General features: G+C 43.0%; 1 protein-coding gene across 10 annotated transcripts in view; it reads left to right on the top strand.

Annotated features, from left to right (window-relative positions):
* DIAPH2 (diaphanous related formin 2) overlaps positions 1-16,784 on the top strand; it is an 811,416-nt gene that overhangs the window by 363,366 nt on the left and 431,266 nt on the right. For 9 of the 10 annotated variants that reach the window (XM_037908252.2, XM_037908255.2, XM_043522784.1 and 6 more), the window contains one exon: positions 12,687-12,926. In XM_037908252.2, coding sequence (XP_037764180.1) covers positions 12,687-12,926 — 240 coding nt within the window. Of the gene's footprint in view, positions 1-12,686; positions 12,927-13,640; positions 13,810-16,784 lie in introns of those variants that run through there. The other variant, XM_043522786.1, reaches the window with a different exon arrangement.

Genomic DNA, 16,784 nt, shown 5'->3' with positions numbered 1-16,784 from the left:
AACCCATATACTGGCCAGATTTGACCAGAGCAGGATGGTACTGCTCTGGGGTCCTAGGATTGGAGGCTGGTGATTAGAGAGCCTGCATGTAACTGCAGCTGTGTGTGTCTCTATCAGTGAGAATGCTGGTGAAAGTGCAAGCTTGGAGGACCTTGCAACTTGTCCCAGCAACACAGTGTGAGAGGGGAGCCCAGGCTGGTGGGTCAGAGGGCTCAGTGGTATCCCAGTTCCAGGTTACAACTCAGGGGGTAAGAGTGAATCATGCATGGACAATGGGGTACAGGGATTGGTTCCTACAATGTGACCAATCCCCAAACATGTGATGCAACATATAGTAGATGCAATGTCATGTGAAGCTGTATATAAAGGAAGAAGTTTGTTCTGTAATTTTGGATGTGTGGTACACCCTGTACTCCCCCACACTCTTTGTGTCTTATTAACTCAGCATAGCTTTGCTGTATGCCAGATTAAGGAACCTGAGTGAAGAGAGTGGAGTTGGACTGAATTCTTAGGGAACCTAGTGGAAGAGGCCTTGGGGGAACCCCAACTTTGAGAACCTCCACAGAGCCCTCTGGCTCATCAAGATTGGCACAGTCCAGTTTGAAATGCACCAGCCACCCATATACATACAGGATGCCACCTTGGCCCTACTGAGGTATTCGGGTCCACACATTCAGGTTTGAAGGAGCTGATCCTCGTCATTAAGGAAAAGGAAATGGTGTCCCTCCTCGGTGGCTTCCCTGGAATATGAGGAAGAGTGGGACCCAGAAGTGTAGCCACATCATTCTGCTCCCTCACCTCCCAAGGACCTCTTATAATGGTCACCAGATGAAGTGGTGACCTCATCAATGATTCTGGGAGATTTCAGTGCATTTTGAGAGTTCTTCGTGCAGATGGATAATAGTGTGGAGGCGCTGAGACTTTAATCATCTAAAAAAAATTCCTCCACTCTTTCTGCTGTTGTCCCTGCTAGAATTGTCTTCTCCATAAATGAGGGAGTATTCATCTTTGTAAGAGCTTTGTGGCAGACGCTGGCCACTATTGTCAACATTCAGAACATTTACCAGGTGCCCCTTTTGGAGTTTGGCAGTTGGAGTACTTTTATAAGCATCCAAACTTGGATCATTGCTTGTCTCAGCTGTCCAAGAAAAAAAAACATGCTTAGACAAGAATACACCAAAGAATAAAACCTTTTTAGACCTGTTAGAGAGAAAATCATACTTGTCAGAATCACTCTGATTGCAAATGGCCAACTACCAAGCCCTACTGGACAAATCTGACTTTATAACATACGACAGAGAAACACCCTTTGTTAATAGCCTCTAATCAGAACAAAGAGGAGCCCAAAGACATGAAAAAAGGGCCAGCTGCTGGCAAAAAATGTCCTTGGAAGCAGCAATGAATACATCGGACACTGCGACCAAGTCTGTGTGAAAAGCGTTATGGCACCAAGGTTTGGGTATCTCTCACAAATACAAGCTGTGGCTGAGGACTTGCTGAACAGCTCCAAGCCCTCAAAAAAGTGAGAGGACTGACAAACCTGTACATTTGCTGAAATATTGCAAAGTGACTTTACTCTCTCTAGGAATCTGTACCACTCTGGCCTAACATAAACCATACTGCCATCAACCATAACATCAACTGAGACAGTGCATGCTGTCTTACCACCGGAAACCTGAATACCAGGCCAAGAAACACCGCAAGTACAGCAGTGAATGTCAACCTTCCTCAGCCTCTGCAAACACACTCCTTTGATGTGTCAGCAGAATGGATGTGACATTCAAGAGCTGCACCAGCAGTCTGCAGAGTATGTTCTTTAGAAGCCACCTTGCATTATTTCTTAGTGTATTGCTGGACTTTACAGCCAGTAAATGGGAACTGGACTTACAATGCTTGTGGCTATACCATCCAGTTCCTTTCCCCACCCTTTACTAACATCTTTCCCCCTTCCTCCTTCAGGGCATTCTCACAAGATCTTGTTGCAAACAGAAGTGACCTGGTTGTTCCATTTAAGAGCCTTAGAGGTGGTCTTCCAAGAACACAGGAGAAGAGGGAGGGTTGCAGCCCCACCTTTATGGCCTTGAGCTGGGTCATGAGGGGGCTCAGGGCTCATATGTGGCCCTGATGGACTCTACTGGTCAAAATAATCAGGTCTCATGTGCACGAGGTTTATGTGAATGTACAATGTCTCAAAAACCCAAAGTTAGTGTAGGATAATTGTTTTCTTTATGTTCACTGCTGCACCTTTGTTCTAGGAAATATGTTCAAAGAGCGCCAGAGAGAATTAAAAAGGCACAGTATAACAGCTTAGTAGCAAAAATATTTTTTTACTTATAATGTTCCTAGTCTTGATTATGCATTGATGTAGTGTAATGGTTTATATTTCCGAACACTGAAATTCTGAAACTTCAAATAGAAAATGCATCAAAATTTGTTAAAATGAAGAATTTTCTCATCTGTAATCAGATAAGGAGGTTCCTTTTTAGGGTGTTTTATTTTCCCATTCGATTAGTGACCTGAGTGGACAGACTAGACTCCAGGGAGTCTTGGATTAATGATAATCTGAATGCTGTTGTTAGGAAGAACATGTTAAAAAGTAAATACAGGAGGACAGACAAGCTAAAATAAAGATAGATTTTTTTAATATGTGTATACCTATTTCTATATACAAATTAGGTATGTTAATTATTAATAAGGTTTTAATTTACTAATCAATATACCCATCAAACTTAATAAAGGTCAGAATTAAATGTTTAAAATTCATTTAGAAAAGGAATATTTTGTAATTAGGCTACTTATTATAACAGACTAATAAGCTTAATATTAATCTTCTTTGTGAATGGAAATATGATGCTCCAATTTTCATTTAGATGAAGTATTACGATCAATTATATATTCAAATTAAATATCTGGACAGTTTTGAAGTTATATCCCAGGACTAAATAGTTTCACGTTTAATAGGAATCAACTTAATGATGTTCAAGTACAATGGGGAAAATATATTTGTTGGCCCAACGCTATTACATATTGAGAAAAAAGTTGTGTCCCTTAATAAGCAGAGCATCATCTTCTCTGACATGGGTGGCATGCCCCTCTAAAGGCGGGAGGGTTGGAGCTAGTCAGCCCTGGTCAATCATCAGACTGTGATACAGCATGGGCAGAGGGCAGCAGAAGAGTGGTAGAGGGGAGATATGTAAGCCCCAGGATGATGAGAGCCTTATTGCCTGTAGAGAGAAGAGAGGTTGCTATACATTAATTAGAGCACCTGAAGCGAATTAGAGCACCTGAAGCCAGTCACCTGATAAAAACCCTCTGCTTCAATCAGATGGGGAGGAGTTAAAGCAGAGTGGTTTGGTGTTGGAGCAGAGGAGAGTTTGGAGAAGTGCTGTGGCAGGCTAGAACACCAAGACCCTAGGTAAAGGGAAACCCGGTTTGTGCAGAGAGAGGGCAGAAAGCCCCACAAGCTGAAGGACCATTGAGGGAAGTAGCCCAGGGGAAGGAATCACTAGTTCAAGTGGTTTGTTGCTATCCCTAGGGCCCCTGGGCTGGGACCTGGAGTAGAGGGTGGGCCCGGGCAGGGCCGGCTGTACAGTTTTTGCTGCCCCAAGCAGTGGAAAAAAAACTGCCGCCGCGGCCGGCAAAAGGGAGAAGCTGCCGCCGATTTGCTGCCGTGGCCGGCGGAACAGAGAAGCTGCCACCGAATTGCTGGCAGGACAGACGGGCTGCTGCTGAATTGCCGCCACCGCGAAAACACTGCTGCCCCTTTCTAACTGCCGCCCCAAGCACCTGCTTGGAACACTGGTGCCTGGAGCCGGCCCTGGGCCCCGGTTCCTCCCTCTCCACTCCTGTTCTTTGGTATACTAGTGGGACAGTTGATAACCCAGACCAGGGCAAGAAACGGAGCCCTGAACCCCACCCACAAGAAGAGAAAGCACAGGACCCATCATAGTAGTGCCGGCAATTTGCCAAAAAGACCTAGCTGGGAAAGTAGTGAGTGATCATAAAAAAATAATTGCCTTAAATGAGGGGTGACTGCAGGAAGAAGCTGCAGGAAGGGACAGTCTCCTGCAGTAATCACTGATGAAGGAAGACTCCAGGTGGTCAGCCCTTCCTGTCATGGCTGGGTAGAAAGCACCAGCTGGAAGCTTTGTTTGCCTTTTGTGAGTTTGTGGTCATTTTGGACAATGAATGAAGCCAAGAAAGAGGGACTAAAGAGGGACTAAGGTGTGGCTGCTATCTCTCCAGGCTGGTGAGGAAGCAGTGTTTTATACAAAGTACAATATGCAAATTTAAGATATTTTAACATTTTAATTGATTCGGGTGTGGCTGCATCCAAAGGACTGACACTGGTGTCTCATATATTACCACTTTAAGGATACTGGTACTACCAAGGTTACTGTCTGTTTCATTTTGTTTTTGTTTGGTAGGGCGCCGGGGAGATTTATCAGAATGTTAAAGTAGCACTTGGTGTTGAAAGTTAGGCCACATTTTAGGTATGAGGAATATACTTATAGCAGCATAGCTACACTGGCATAACCCTGTAGTGTACAGCAATGGATGGGTTTTTTTGTGGCTGCAGGAATAATAGCTCTATGAGTGAAGGTAGCTAGGTTGATGGAAGTATTCTTCAGTGACTTGGCTGCATTTACACTGGGGCTTAGGTCAGAATATCTACGGTGCTCAAGAGGTGTGGATTTTTATATCCCTAAGCTCTGTGGCTATATCAAACTAAATTTTCAGTGTAGATCAGGTTATGTGCACATGGATAGCTACCAGCAATGATATGTTTCATCCCCTGTATGCGGCCCACCCTTGTCTTGCAGAGCTTTAATGCATCCATTTATTCCACAGATCCACCTTTGTCCCAGCCCCTGGGAGAGTTGTATTCCTCTCCCATGTGCTCCTATAGAGTCCCATTGTCCTCTTCATGCTGTTCGTACAGGCATAATCTGAAGGACAGGAGACACTGCACGTGTGGTTTAATTAGGTTGCAACTTCATTCCTAAAAATCTGGGAGTATCCAGCAGATAAAAGTGTACAGTGCTGGTGATTCCCTAATTATTTACATATGACTGGGAGAGGGGCTGCTCTCAGCTGTCCCCCTTTACTCATCCTCGTCCCCAGCCAACCTGCTGCTGGAACCCTTTGTCACCAGGGGCAGATTAAGGTTTTGTGGGATCCATGGACCAGAGCAAATGGGAGGCCCTTCCCATACCTTCCGCTTACAGTCCCCTCCATCCCCCCACTCCTGCTGGTGAAATGGGGTTGGGGCATGGGGGCTTGCCCCGTTCCACCTGGAGCTCCTTCCGGGGAGTGGGGTCAGGTCGCGGGGCTTCGTCTGCTCTGCCCACCCGCCCAGTGCTCTGCCCACCCAGCAAGTACCTGCTCCCACTCCCTGGCTGGAGCACTGCGGGGATGGAATGGAGCAAGCCCCTGCACCCCGACCCTGTGCCCCAGCTGGAACGCCAGGCAGACAGAGTGGTTCAGAGTACTCGGACGCTCTTTTTTTCCGGGGCCCTCAATTGGCTGGCGCCCCTGGGCACAGGCCCCATTGGCCAAGTGGCTAATTCACCACTGTCTGGAGTTACTCATGACCATGAGTGCCTCAGAGCAGATTGTCAAAAACAGAGCAGACACCCCAAACTGGTGGTGTGTTCTGTAATTAGATTTCACCAATGTAGAACCAAATGTAAATTCCTAAAATGCGACAATAGCCTTATATTGGAGTCACAGAGAGTTCGCTTAGACTCTCCAGTCTATCTTGCCACCCAGACAATCTGGATTTAGTGTTAAATGGCCATTTATACCAAAAATCACAAATATTTCAGATTACTCCCATTCCCAAGAGACCAGTCACTCACCCAGGTCAAGTTGCATTCTAGATCTCATACCAAAGACAGCGCTGGTAGCCAATTGTATAGTAAACTGAATATAGGTTATTAACTCGGAAAAGGAAATGAGTTATTGGGAAATTAAAGCAGGTAAAATACACATACAGGTGAGTCACAGTCTATAATTTCTAATGGTGGTGGAGTTGTAGTAATCTATTAGTTTCCCAAAAGTCTCCAAGGGCTACCCAAAATAATTCTGGGAATCTCTGTCTTCTTGTTGCATCATTCTGCCCTCTTAGAATCTAAACAGTCCAGACACGGATGATTTTTCCCTGAATCCATACTGATAGCTTCTTCTCACAGAAAACAAGCTGACAGGGTCACCACCTATGCTGGCTCTTTCTTTGATGGGTGGAGAGAGAGGAGCACATTTAGAGTCTTTGGTATTTGTGTGTGACGATCACTTTTCTTCAGATGTGCACAAATTAGCACTTTCCTGCTGAAGTTTTTCATTTCCATTACACAAGGCTTCTTTCTCGTTTGATGGGTTATTTAGTTACAGGGGTATATGCAATGTAAGTGTTTGCTATTACATTATAACAGGATACAGATAAGTGAAAACAATGCGTGTAAGTTTAAACACCAAATACATTCTTATACATATAACAATCATTTTGATCTGTTCTAATACACAGGTGAATTGGCCTGGAGCTTTGGTGTGAGCTGGCATTTGGTCTGCCAGCATCACACCCTTGAATGAGGGTTAAGGGGGACTGTAAAGGAGGTGGGTTGATTCTCTGCCATACCAGTTATAGGTGCCACGAACTCCTGCTCCCCGTCCTCCCCGTTTCTGATCCTGTAAGGAATGCCTCCTTTAAATCCTTTACCAATCCATTTTATATGGTCACCATATCCCTTCCCTATGAAATACCTGGACATTCACCACAAGGAGCTGTCAGTAATTAGCTGGGCTGGCTCCCCGCCCCCTTCTCCCTCCTAATATCTAGCAGTGGTCCCAGACACCTACTAATGCCATCTTTGATGTCTGCCAAAAACATGACAGCTCCAAGTCTGACAAATTATCATACCTGAATAGTTCTGGTGCTGTGTCCACATGAGAAATTGCTGATGCCCCTCTGCTGCCTATTAAATATGTCCACCTCCCTTTTACATACTAACCAGTCTCCTCCATCTGAGAGGCTTCACAGTTGCCCGCCACACCCTGCATTGCAACATGTCTGACCTAATAATTTTTACTCCTGGGGAAAAAAGTTCCAGGATCTGCCAGAAGTCCTCTTACTCACCTACCATATTCATCTCTAGTGGTGTGTGTGTGTGTGTGTGTGTATGGTGACAGAATGAGAGAGATTTGGAAGAAATGCTCTTTGCCATTCTTATAAGTGAGAGGCGGGCAAACTACGGCCCACGGGCCAGATTTGGCCCCTCAGGGCTTTGGATCCGGCCCGCAGGATTGCCAGCCCCGCGCCGCTTCCGGAAGTGGCCAGCACCACGTCCCTGGCAGGGTGGGCGTGGAGGGGGAGGGGGAGGGGAGGGGCCAGAGGGCTCCACGCACTGCCCTTGCCTGTGGCTACCTCCCGCGAAGCTCCCATTGGCCGGGAATGGGGAACCGTGGCCAATGGGAGCTTTGGGGGAGGCTTGACTCTAGGTACCTCCCCCGAAACTCCCATTGCTCGGGAACTGGAAATCACGGCCAATGATAGCTTCAGGGGAGGTACCCACAGGCAAGGACAGCGCGCGGAGCCCTCTGCCCCCTCACCGCCATGGGCCGCAGGGACATGGTGCTGGCCACTTCCCGGAGCGGCGCCGCGCGGGGCCAGGGCAGGTAGGGAGCCACTCCCTCTCCGGAGCTGCTCCAGATAAGTGGTGCTGGGCCAGAGCCCGAACCCCTCCTGCTCCCCGCCCTCCAACTCCCTGCCCTGAGCCCCATGCCTGCACCCCAACACCCTGCCTTGAGCCCCCTCCCATACTTCACACTCCCTGCATCACTGCCCTGAGCACCCTCCCGCACTGTGCACCCCCTCCGGAATCCAACCCCCTTCCCTGAGGCCCCTCATACACCCTGCATCCCCTTGCCAGGAGCCCCTTCCTGCACACCACACTCCCTCCTGCACCCCTACTCCTTGCCCCAGCCCTACATTCATGGCCCTGCAAGCAATTTCCCCACCCAGATGTGGCCCCTGGGCCAAAAAGTTTGCCCACCCCTGTTATAAATAGTGAAATGTAAAGAACATAATACATAAGCAAAAGCATCCCTAACTCTGTGGGGAAATAACCCTTTTGTAACTGCTCTCACTAAAGCCATCATGACATATTTTAAATATAGTATAGATCAACTAAAGAAATGACTCTTTTGATGGTATTTTGATAGACAACGACCTCATAACAAATAAATCCACAGCGTAATACAATATCATGATCAATGGTCCAACACTATTTTATGGAATGAATTATAAAAACAAAGAATTCAAGTCAGCTAAAATGCTGCGATGAATCATTCTTGACAAATGTTGCTCATTTCAATCAAACTCAAATCACTGTAGTGCTGTTTTGTGATCTGTAGCTTTTAATCATTTTATCTTTGTATGCTATTATTCTTCTACACCAAATAATACATACCTTCTAAACAAGGCCAGCTAGTGATATTGAGCAGTCTAGAGAGACTGCTTCCCTTAGGCACCTATATACCTACCAATGGATCATATGGGTGGGTCCTTGCCTGTGGATTAGCTGGACCTTAGTTGCATGGTATGGAGCCCATCACAAGACCTGCTGGTAATTCCTTCCGATGACTCATCAAGTTCTCTGGCTCAGGGATAGCTCATCAGCCTTATGCAGTATTGTTGTAGCTGTGTTGTCAGACTCAGGCTACCAGGTAACTGAGGGATGACTCATCAGGTCTAAAGAGGATCTGAGGTAACTCCTGGTTAGGTAGGCTCAGAGGTATCACACAGGTATAAGAGAGAGTGGGAGGAATAGTTCAGAGGCTTTCTGTGTCAATGACCCAAGATCCAGGCTTTCCATATCCACTTTAAGTAGCAACCAAACCTTCCTTTCAGGTGGAAGAATGTAGTGGAAAGTCACAGGTTTAAACTTTGAGTTTTATGAGGATGATGACTTCTTCTACGGACTATTCCACAGCAAGGATTTGGATCCTACTATAACTAACATACATTAGTGGTAGCAATGTTGTAACCCTTATACCTTCTGGGTGTGGTGTTCTGCCTCATCTAGTGACATTGAGACCACTTAGAGAGTCATTAGTGAGTCTGCTCTGCAGCCTTAGCTAAAGTGGCTTTTAGCTCATGCAGTAGAGGCTCATGCTCTAAGCTCCAGAGGTCCCAGGTTCGATCCTGCCCGCTGAGGACCGGGGTCTGTTGGCATTACAATGTCATTGAGAACTTAACATTAGGAATTATAATATATTAATTAAATTCTGCCAATTATAAATTACCTAAAGTTCTTGCTGGCCTCTCAGCAGATGCTTGTTGGATTACTCTCAGAAGCATAACTCTTCTAATAACTTTTTTTTTTTTAAATCCTTACTATTACTACTCTGGATATTCTTGTTAGCCATATAAATGTCAAAAAAGCTCTTGGCCTCAATTTTGTGACAATCAATTCCATATGTAAATGTCTCTAATGCAGAGGTCCCCAAACTGTATAGCACTCCTCTCTAGGGGGTGTGGAGACATAAGGGGAGGGCAGGGGGGGCTTGGGCCAGTCCCATGTGGGCAGGGATGGAGTGCCACCCAGCCTCTCAATGCCCCCAGCTCTGCTCCGGTCCCTCCCCCAGCTGCATCCCCAGCTTCTGGCCCTGCACTTGGCCCTGTCCCCAGCCTCAGTGTATCTCTTCTCCTGGCCCTGTACCATCCCCCAGCCTTTGCTGCTGGCTGCAGTTCCGTTCCTGGCCTGGGGTGGTAGTGTAGCCGCACTTGGCTGCTCTGCTTCCAGCCTTTGCCCCCTCACTCCCGGCCGTGTCCCCCCTCAGTTGCAGTCCCGCTCCTGGCCCTGGCTCGGGGAGGAGATGGAAGGGGGGCACAGACGGGCATAAGGGGGGGGGCACAACCCTGAAAAGTTTGGGCACTGCTGCTCTAATATGTCTCACGTATTAAGATCTCTAAAAAGATTTGCAGTAACTCTCTCAATCAGTCAATAAAGTTATTTAAAACAACTTTTTTATGTGTTGCTATTTTAATCATCACAATTTACACTAATGTTTTAATAGTCCATTTGGAAGGTAAGAGAAAGTGTTAGATTATTTGTGATAGATAAGAAAGGCAAGGACATTTTTTGGCAGTAAGCCATAAATCTAGCAAAATTGATCGGGGGGATTACGTTATTGAATCACTAACGAGTATATTCCTGAAGGTGTAGTGCATGACTGATTCCTTCCAGACTAGCTGCAGTGTTTGGAGGTATTATGAATGATTGCTTTGCAACGTGAACAACTGTAGCTATTGAGAAATATCCAAAGTGTAAAGATGGTGGTATCTTAGTTAACTGTTTTTTTAAAGAAATGCATCAAAAGGACAACAGACTGAAATCCAAATGTTTAATTGTGTACCACTTGTATCCAAGTAGTTAAGGGAATAGAAAGAATGGAGCTAGTCTGTGTCCTGGCTGGATATTTCTCTGAAGTCTTTTTGCACAAATCTTTGCTCTTGCTTCAAGGGTCTCAAAGTACCAGAATTTTGTGTAACTCTCCTCAGGAGAGTAGGCAACATAATCTGAGGCCAGTTCAGAGGGAGTTATATAGTTCATCATAGACTCAAGCAGAAAGCTCCGCCCCTTCCTCTGCCAATTTTCATCATCATTTGCTGTGATACATTGATTATATAGCTCTTTCTGGAGCATTCTGTGGTGGGGGTAAGTTTGAAAGGTCCCAGCAAGAAGAGTAGTACCTATTAGATTCTGGGGCGAAATTATTCTTGGTAGTCACTCTTCGATAGTATTAGTGAGGCCCAAATTGTCATGCATAGTTAGTAACAACTATTAAGACCACAGCTCAAGGTAGTATTGCCTACAGTTATTAGGAGAAATGACAAGTAATCCATTTTAGATCTCAGTTTATTAAAAACAAACAAAAAATCCCAATCAAAACAACAAACAAACAAAAAAAACCACCTCATATGTTCACAAGATCTCAGATCTTGGCTCCAGGGAGAAGGCCAGCTTGTGCAACTGAGACCTCAACTGAGAGAAGCGATCAGGAAAAAAAAAAACCACACACAAACCTGTGAATGTGATGGATATAGCTCTCCTTCAGCTAATACAAAAATCATTTACAAATGAGCTGCTGTTCCATCACTGTTCGTCTTCCTCCATGATTAATTTACTTTTTTTTAACCTCTGTTGGCATACATTTTAGACGTTTGAGATTTAGTCTAGGTAAGACAAGATTATATGACTGTGCCTGACTGACCAGGGCAGACAGTTTCAGTAGAGTCTTATGGGGATTGATGAACATTTTGCAGAACTTCATGTTCAGTTATTAGTCACATTATTGCTGCAGGAAGAAAGAGGGAGAAATTAATTTTCGTCTGAAGAGGCAACTTAAGAGTAACCCAACCAAGTATTAATTAAAAAAAAATATTAAAGGAATTTTACATTCACATTTGGAATTCTTTGCCCCAAGATTGAAGCCAAGAGATTACTTTTTTTTAATCCTGTATTGGACATTTATGTGGCTAACAAGAATATCCAGAGTAGTTATAGTGAGGATTTTTTTTTTTTTTAAATAGCTTTTTAGAAGAGTTACGCTTCTGGGCATAAGCCAACATGTGAATGTTGGGAGGTTAGCAAGAACTTTTCTTATTGCACGTTATTCCATAATCACCCTTTGCTGGGTGATTCTTGCATATTTTTCTGAACCATTTGGTACTGAGGTCAAGGACAGGATACTTTACTAAGCTAACCACTGGTCTGATGAAAGTATGGCAATATTTATGTTCAATTGGCATGCAAAATTATCTGAATCTAATGGGAATTTACTAGCTGCAGACTCTTTCTCAGTGTTTGCTGCACATTGTGTTTAAGTGGCTAAATGCTGGTTTTATGTACAGTGTTGGAGTTATTTTTATCACAGGAAATAGAACTAATGAGCACTATATAAATAGCTATTGGACATATACAGTGTAAAACCAAACCTGATAACACAAGAAGCACTGTTGAAGAGAAATCTGTATGCAGTGCTTTAAAATGTATGCAGTACATAAAAGTGAGCTCATATGACTTTATTATAACGTAATTGCTTAACATGAACATTTTAAAAGGGATTTGAAACTTTTTATATACAATATTTCATCTCTGTTATAAAATGTAAGATAATTTTCTAATGTTATTTTAAAATGTAACAAGTGCAAAAGTAAGAGGTAGTTTTAGAATGTTAAGCACCATAATAATAGGTAATTTCTCTGGAACTGTGACGTCAGTGACAGAATGTTAGTGACAGTGAGAATCTTATTTAATCTGTAGTTTTTAGCATTCCATGTATCTGGTTTTCATCTACTTCACCTTGAGGAAGTATTTTGGCAGAATGCACAATGCTGGTTGCCAGTGATTTTTGCAATTTACCTAAATAAAACTCTCCAATTCTAGAAAATGTTTTATTAATATTAAATAGGTTGTTGCAATTGGTTAAACTGAAATTGACATTGTTCTGGGAAAAGCTCTTATATTTGGAGATACACATTACTTGAAACAATGAGAATGCAGTTGTACTGTATGACTTTATGTTGGAAAGAGACAATATTGTTTATAAAATTGAGGTACATTGGATGAAAAGCTTTTTGTTCTGTTTGTCTGTATTCTCACTTAGCATTCTTTATCTTGCAGATGAGCTCAGTGAAAATGTTACGGCCTCGCCTCAATGGCATCCTTTTCAAGCTTATGTTTGAGGAACATGTAAACAACATCAGACCTGGCATGATGGCAGTAACGCTAGCCTGTGAGGAGTTGAAGAAGAGTGAGAGCTTTAATAGGTGGTTAGAGCTAGTGTTGTTGGTTGGAAACTACATGAATTCAGGCTCAAGAAATGCCCAATCGCTGGGGTTTAACATCAGCTTTCTTTGCAAGGTAAGGTTAAACTATAACAACTTTTATTATTTTATAAGTGCAGAGATTCTGTGCAATGCTGCTCTAAACATACAACTGAGAGTGCACCACCATGTGAGAATCCCCAGCTGGTACTCAGCCAATGTAGCCAACTCAATATTACCCCATTTATGATAAAGGGTCTGTGTGCCCAAAGGCTGAAGGAAGGGATATTGCTGGAGATTTCCTGTCTTATGCTGATCCTTAATCAGTGTAACCACTCCTTGGAGGAAGTTACAAAATCATATACATTAGAACAGAGCTAAACCTGCTCTGATACTTACTAGAGGTTTCTCACAAGCTCCAGGTGCCCCAAAGATTTAGGTAAAACAAATGTATTGCATAGTTGATTGGGCTCAGAGATCACTCCAGAATGTTATCTACAAAGGCCTATAGGGGTGGGAGGAATAAAAGCATGGCTGTTATCATCTGGGTATATCATATGTAACCAGTTCCCTGCCAGTCATAGATTTCAAGGCCAGAAAGGACTCTGTAGTATAGGCCATAGAATTTTCCCGAAATAATTCCTAATACTTTGGTTCAATTTCAGTTGTCAGGTTTATTGTGCCAGTGCTGGGTGATACTGCTGACCTGTGATACATTGGAGGTCAGGCCAGGGATATGTGTAGACCTGGGGGTATGCAGAGGTCTTTAAGGGGATACTCAAATCATCTAGATCATTGTTTCTCAACCTAGTGGTTGCAGCCCCGGGATCACAAGTGGAGGACCAGCATTTGGGGGTGGCAAGCAGGGCAATTGCTCAGGTCCCATGCCATCAGGGGCCTCGGAAAGCTAAGTTACATGTCGCCTGGGGCTCGGGCTTCAGACAAGGCTCAGAAGTGACAAACAGGCCCAAGTAGCACAGTGAAATGTAAGTACACTATTTATATTCCAATTGATTTATTTTATAATTCTATGGTAAAAATGAGAAAGTAAGCAATTTTTCAGTCCTAGTGTGCTGTGACACTTTTATGTCTGATTTTGTATGCAAGTAATTTTTAAGTGAGGTGAAATTTGGGGTACACAGGACAAATCAGACTCCTGAATGGGGTACAATAGTCTGGAAAGGTGGAGAACCACTGGGCTAGATGATCTGGGTGGTCCCTTCTGCCTTTAAACTCTGACTCTGTTTTAGAGAGAAATCAGCAGAAATATTAAATAGTTCCAGTGTAAAAAGGGAACATACATCAGTCGTCTTTGGGTGTACTGAAAAATATGTTTGTGATTACAGATGGGTTCCTTATGCTTCAATCTGTAACCATCCTATATTTAACTAAGATTGTGTGACTGCAAAACTGCAGGCACAAAGAAACCTTCAAAAGCTATGGTTTTAATGTAATTGAATTTGGTTATGTCCATAGTAAGTACATGCAAGACATAGCTAATCTGAATCACTTTGCAAGATCCAGTTTTATGTGGATTTTAAAACAGGGCAAAAATGGCAGATTATTAAATCACTGATAAATACATGTTTTAAAACTGGTTAGCACTTAAATCTTGTATATGCACAGTCATGCAGATGGATGAAGTACGGATTAACCTGGTTTAACTAAGTACATAATGTACATTGCAGTAAATTTGGAACATGGGGAATTGGGCACAGGACTCCTGTTACTGTTACCAAGTGTTCCATGGCTAGTTTCCTGAGCACTGTTCTGATTTTTTTCACTTTTTTGCAGTTCTGCTTCCTCCTCACCATCACACACACATAAGTAGAGGATGTAATACTTGTAACCAATTAAGTTTGTTTGGTCTTCTCTGCAGTCTTTGGCTGACAGTTGGCTTGTGCATGAAACTATGCTAGCTGTTGCATGCTTTGGCTGCAGCAGTTGAATGCTTTAACATGCATTGGAATGTGTGGCATTTTGCTTACATATGCGAAAACACTGTAATTGATTTTGGGGAGCGATGTAGCAGAAACTGTGTATACCCTAGGACATGCCAGGCAACACATTGTGGCTCTTATTAAAAGGAGGGGTGTCATGATGCAGAAGAAAAGGATACAACTTTTGCATGACAGGGAGATGCAGAGTGGTTTAAGGGGTGTGGTGCTCATGCAACTGAGGTTGCTATCTACCAAGTCAACTGCTGCCTGTCTGAGCTTGTGAGGAAGCTGTTGTTTTTGACGGTGTGTCCTACTCTTGTGGCGACCCTAATGAGAGGATAAGAGAAACTAATTTTGACCAGCCTTAAATTCATCAGATTAGACGTCAACAATCAAAGTGTTGTGTGTGTGTGTGTAAGTAAATTGCTTTTCTTTCCACCTTATTGTTTGCCACCATCATGGTTGTCAAATTTCCCCCAGATCATAGGTGACTCTTGAGCTTTTGGAGGAAAATAATGTGGGGAAGGATTTGATGTAGGTGTTTTTATACTATAGCTGTAATGGAACTGTCAACCCCCCCCCCCCCCCCCCCCCCCAGTAATGTCTTTGGTCAATGCTGCCCCTTTAAAATATTTCCCTGCCTGATTGAATGTCAATCAAGGAAGATTTCCTCTTCCATCTTGTCCTCGTTTTAGGATGACTGGTTCAAGCTTGTTCTTAAGCAAACTCATATTATTTAAACCAGGGTCGATACCAAGGGTGAAGTACTTCCTTGAAACAGAGAGCAGCCTTCATAATTGCGCAGGCAAGTAGGCCTGCAGGGCTTCAGTGTGCATGCAGATATGGAGGCTGCTTTATGGTAAGGAGAGGGTCCTTAGTTAATACTTCGGGCATTCTTCCGGTAGGTGTTCTTGTTCTAGTGACTTACAGTGCAAACTGGGGATATAAATATAAACAAGCAACCTCAAGTCTTGAGAACTGTTTATTTGCCAAAGTCTTGATAATCCCAAAGTATGACTTTATCAGATTGTTTTAAAGTTAAAAGCTTTCAGTTCTGAACCCTCCCTCACCACCTCCACCCTCCCCCCAAAAAACCAAATTAAAACAGGAATAATTTAGACTTGATTTTTTTTTAAAGTTTGGCAAACATCTTGTTTTTTTCTTTTGTGTGTTATGCTAATTTAGACACCCAGTGTGTCTAGATATGAAGTTGTTAATCTTTTACCATATATTTTTTTAGTTAAAATCTTTTCTCCTGTACTGGACCTTGCTTATTTATGTAAATTGACTCCTTTGGAATAAAGGGAATAAATAACCTGTACAAAAATTAAAAGGGTTAACATTAATCTCACGGAAGACTTTTATAGCAACTTCATATGTTTTGGTGATAGCCTTTCTGTCATCTACCTCTCAAATAAAAGTTTTGCCACACAACACTGATCTGACATCTTTCACTAGAGGTAGACTCAAAGGATTCAGCACAAAGATTTTGCCAACTTCAGATAAAATAAAAACAATCTGCTGGGAAATACTATCATGTAGTAATAGCAGTTTTAAAGAGAGAGAGAGAAGACTGAAGTTTTTTAAATCAAATACGGCTTTCACTTTTCAGTAGAATTTTCATCTAGTCGGAAATTCATGCTTTAAGCAGGAAACGACTTGTCCTTAATATGTGAGGAAGACTATGCATGCATAGTATTCCTGCACAATGTAGATACAGAAAGGTAATTCTTAGAGTTCAGGTAATATGTTTATGAATAGCTGTCAACATAAATCTCTCCGATGCTGACATAGTACATGTAAATTGACTAATGTTGTAAATTGTATTCTACTGAATTAAATAACTGTTGAAGCATAGCTAATTACGGTTGCAGCTACTTTCCAGTTACTATATCTGAGGTATAATTGCTTCTTTTTAGTTGGACTGTTCCATACTAAACTTTTTTTTTTCTTTTTTTAGGACTGCTATTTCCATTTAAATTATTTTAAAACTAATTTTCTCTTTGGTAGATTTG

Source organism: Chelonia mydas, chromosome 9, assembly GCF_015237465.2.
Source record: "Chelonia mydas isolate rCheMyd1 chromosome 9, rCheMyd1.pri.v2, whole genome shotgun sequence".
Classification (NCBI taxonomy): Eukaryota; Metazoa; Chordata; order Testudines; family Cheloniidae; genus Chelonia; species Chelonia mydas.
Note: the sequence above shows the minus strand (reverse complement) of the source record. Positions and strands in the feature narration are given on the sequence as shown.